Source organism: the organism of the source record quoted next (assembly GCF_019968955.1).
Source record: "MAG: Porospora cf. gigantea A chromosome Unknown PgA_NODE_5384_length_1894_cov_984.586, whole genome shotgun sequence".
Classification (NCBI taxonomy): Eukaryota; Apicomplexa; class Conoidasida; order Eugregarinorida; family Porosporidae; genus Porospora; species Porospora cf. gigantea A.
In genome coordinates this window covers 1-1,894 of record NW_027151753.1, presented here as the reverse complement: position 1 = coordinate 1,894, position 1,894 = coordinate 1, and the positions used below count along the sequence as shown (strand labels likewise).

At 51.6% G+C, this 1,894-nt stretch overlaps 2 protein-coding genes across 3 annotated transcripts; both read left to right on the top strand.

Annotated features, from left to right (window-relative positions):
* Positions 1-891: 891 nt before the first annotated feature.
* KVP18_004443 (uncharacterized protein) lies at positions 892-1,350 on the top strand (the record flags this gene model as incomplete). Its single annotated transcript, XM_067957066.1, has 1 exon — positions 892-1,350. The coding sequence occupies one exon, from the start codon at positions 892-894 to the stop codon at positions 1,348-1,350; it is 459 nt and encodes a 152-aa protein (XP_067807866.1).
* Positions 1,351-1,467: 117 nt separating this feature from the next.
* KVP18_004444 (uncharacterized protein) lies at positions 1,468-1,894 on the top strand (the record flags this gene model as incomplete). 2 transcript variants are annotated; one of them, XM_067957067.1, is made up of 1 exon in its annotated part: positions 1,468-1,894. In XM_067957067.1, a coding segment is annotated over one exon (427 nt), but the record flags the coding sequence as incomplete, so codon positions are not given. The 2 variants fall into 2 exon arrangements, with proteins under 2 accessions (XP_067807867.1, XP_067807868.1); XM_067957068.1 differs by having other exon boundaries at positions 1,468-1,879.

Below are 1,894 nucleotides of genomic sequence, written 5' to 3'. Positions count from 1 at the left end.
TAGCGCTGGGTCTGCATTCTGCTCGTAGACGTCTCGTTAGCGAGACATCCATGACGGAGTCAGACACTTATGTGCAAGCATTAACTAGATTTCATGAATTTTTTTAATGCTGAGTGAAAGGAACGGTGACTTGAAAGGCGTTGCAGAGGACGAGTTTGTTTGTGGTAACTACGAGTGGTAGGCCTCCCAAGACAATGAGAGAGCAGGCCATCATGGGGTAGATGATGGGTATTCGCTGTGAATCTGACTGGGTGACAAGGTATTTGATGAAAGAATCACTGCAAAGTGGAGAGAAGAAGCGCAGAGACAGCACTTGACTGAAATTGAGATACAGTACCCCGATGAGTGCCAGTGGTGGGCCAAACAGGCCCTCAAGGAGGCCCAGATCTCAGCCGTGGAGGGGGTCTTCCTAGCGGATAACGTGGTCTCTGATGACCTCCGGCTTAAATTGTCCTCTGGACTGAAACGCCTAGAGAACGTCCCGAATGATCAGAAGGACTGGCACCCCAGAAGTGACAATCAGGTGCTAGATCTCATACATCCCTCGCTCTTCCCTATCGTCTACGGAAGGTCACGTTTCGTTCCAGGAGATCAGATGCTCTCCTACTAGGAATGCGTCTGAGTGCCAGGTCATCGCGGCACCGAAGCGTGACACAATCGCGTGGAACAATGCCGTCTGAAAAACTCCAATGGCTTCCATCTGAGGTGTATGTGACGCCAGAAAGCTCGTCAACCTTCACCTCCTGCATCAATAACCTGCACCCGGCTCGCTTTGGCGACTTGTACGATTCTCTAGCCGAGCTATTCGATTACTTCGTTCCACACCGAGGGCGAAACAAACCGGATCGTAAGGGACAATCCTTCCATGTACGATGACTCTCTTACCCTGATATGCCTCACTTTGAAGACGACGAGTCTGCTTACGACGACTGGTATGACAATCGAGTTCCCGACGTACCTCCCTTCAACGATGTGTTCGTACCGTTCCTGCCTGCCAAGACGAACGTAGATTTTCGAGGTCGGCCGCTGCAGGTGATCGTGAAGGCAGCCAACATCCACCTGACGCCGGAGAAGCCTGAGTATCCTGGTGGTGCCTGGCATGTGGAAGGTATGAAAAATGAATCCATTGTGGCCACGGGCCTCTACTACTACTACGACACAGAGAACGTCACCGAGTCTGAACTGGATTTTAGAATCGGCGTAAGCGAGCCGGAATACGAGCAAGGTGATGACCGTGGAGTGTTGGGTGTGTACGGGCTCGTCAACGAAGGACCACTGACTCAGCGACTGGATGCTGTCCAAACGGTGGAGGGACGTCCACTGTGCTTCCCTATTCGCCGACTGCCCTAACTGGCAGGAGAGCACTAACCAGATCGTGTTCACTTTGTTTGCGTACGCCTGCTGATGTGGAGTCACAACCGACTCTGAAGAACATCTGGATAATGTCATTTTTGACTCGATACATCGATGCTAAGTGAAAGGAATGGTGATTTGAAAGGCCTTGCGGAGAACGCGTTTGTTTGCGGTGACTACGAGACTGGTAGGCCTCCCAAGACACGGAGAGAGCAGGCCATTATGGGGTTGATGATGGGTATTCGCTGTAAACCTGACTGGGCGACCAAGGTATTTGATGAAGCAATCACTACAAAGTGGAGAGAAGAAGCTCAGAGACAAGACTTGACTGAAATTGAGATACAGTACGCCATTGATGAGTGCCAGTGGTGGGCCAAACAGGCCCTCAAGGAGGCCCAGATCTCAGCCGTGGAGGGAGTCTTCCTAGCGGATAACGTGGTCTCTGATGACCTCCGGCTTAAATTGTCCTCTGGACTGAAACGCCTGGAGAACGTCCCGAATGATCAGAAGGACTGGCACCCCAGAAGTGACAATCAGGTGC